General features: G+C 36.2%; 1 protein-coding gene across 2 annotated transcripts in view; it reads left to right on the top strand.

The window, feature by feature from the left end:
• The window catches only part of LOC107582858 (vascular endothelial zinc finger 1-like), a 16547-nt gene that overhangs the window by 2090 nt on the left and 12714 nt on the right, over positions 1 to 1743 (top strand). For both annotated transcript variants that reach the window (XR_001608982.1, XM_016268873.1), the window contains exon 4: positions 1142 to 1515. Coding sequence is in view for 1 of the 2 variants with exons in the window: in XM_016268873.1 (XP_016124359.1) it covers positions 1142 to 1515 (374 nt within the window). In the remaining variant the exon portion in view is untranslated. The remainder of the gene's footprint in view (positions 1 to 1141; positions 1516 to 1743) is intronic.

Raw genomic sequence — 1743 nt, 5'->3', positions numbered from 1 at the left:
GAGTGGACGCAGATGAGACCGGAAGCCAGACCCATAGAATTTTCAAATGGCCGCGCCCATTTTTACGACAAGAAAAAAATGGATAAACTAATGTATTTTAGTGATCCTGCCTAATTGTCAGAAAACAACACTACCCACAATAACTGAAGAGAGATTCGCCATTAAGAGAAGTCGCTTTTACCATGGAAACAGAAAGTGGGTTAATGAACCAGTGTTGTTATAGTTAACTAAAACTATTAAGAACTGATCATTAAAATAAAGCTGAAATAAAATAAATTATAAAAATGTGATGGAAATCTTAAAATTAAAAACCTGGAAAAAAAAATTGAAAAGTTGCCTTGGCATCTAACTAAAATTAGTTTAAGTTGACATGCTAAAATTACTAAACTAAAACTGAGATAAATGTAAAAAAAAAACATATATATATATATATAAAATTCAAAATATTGATAAATATTATAAAACTGCATTCTCAAGCTACTGAATATTTATTTGTAAATATTATAATATTTATAAATGTAAAAATTTATATAAATTTAAAATGAGGTGCTGCTGGGGATGAGTAGTTCATTGAGTAGTTCATCACAGACATACACAGTCTAATACCATTCTCTTTTTTTCTCCAACTTTTCAAAACCTTTGTACTTAAAATCAAAGGCTTTTATGATGTGATTCGTGTTGGAACTGCTTAGAGGTCTAAACTAAAGAATCTTTTTCAAATCCCTGGGGTAAAAATACTTCCGGAACCAATGCATATTGGCCCTTTTTATGCATTTCATGTAGTCCTGATGAAAAATAGCAATAAAACATGCTAGAAAGTTCTCTAATGGTAAGAGAATGAAAAAAAAACACACAAATAAAGCATCAATTTCATAGCTAATGTGCACTTTTTGCACATTATTGTGATGTAATAGTGCTAAAAAGTTTGCTGTTTTTGCCAGTAAGTGGAAAAAAGAGAAAGAAACGAGACATTTCCCATGTGATTTCACATCTCATCGTAATTACTGCTTTCAAGCAGTAGAAACTTTCTGGAATTATTTTAATACAGCATAGTGTGTTTGTTTGCGACAAATAGCGTACACCTGTATATGAACACTTACAGTGTCCTCTAACCATCTCTCTCTCTTTTTCTCTTTCCCAGTGAAGCCAGTCACTCGACCAGTCCGACCTGCACACATCTGCTCCATATGTAATAAGCAGTTTAAGAACAGTTACAACCTGCGGCGTCACCAGTCTGTCCACACTGGAGTGAAGATGAAGGACAGAGCCGCTAGAGAGAAAATAGACGGAGGAAAGGCTGGAGCAGGAGTGGAGAGGCAGACCATCCCCCTTTCTCTCCTCCAGCTGTCTATACCTGCCTCCATACCCACAGCAGTCGACCCCATGGCCCAGCCTTCCCCAATCAGCAATCAGCAGCTAGAGACGGTGGCTGTCTCTATCGCCCCAGCAACGATCGCCATGACAATGAACCAGCCCCTCCCTACTGCAGTGGTGGTTACTGGGACAATGGTTCAGGTCGGGTTGGTTTGTGTCTTTGGTTAATACTTTGCATACCTTTGCTGCACTTCCCTTGTTCTTGCTTTGACTTTTCTACTAATGCCTTTTATCCCATATTTACTCTCTTTGTCATTTTGAACTCACTTTGAGGCACTTTTCATAAATAGGGTTCAAAATAGGGCTTTAAATTAAACAAACAGAAGATTTGTGTGTGTGGATATATATATATATATATATATATATATA

This window comes from Sinocyclocheilus grahami, unplaced genomic scaffold, assembly GCF_001515645.1.
Source record: "Sinocyclocheilus grahami isolate Dianchi unplaced genomic scaffold, SAMN03320097.WGS_v1.1 scaffold48.1, whole genome shotgun sequence".
NCBI lineage: Eukaryota > Metazoa > Chordata > Actinopteri > Cypriniformes > Cyprinidae > Sinocyclocheilus > Sinocyclocheilus grahami.
The sequence above is the reverse complement of the archived record's forward strand: the minus strand, read 5'-3'. Positions and strand labels throughout refer to the sequence as shown.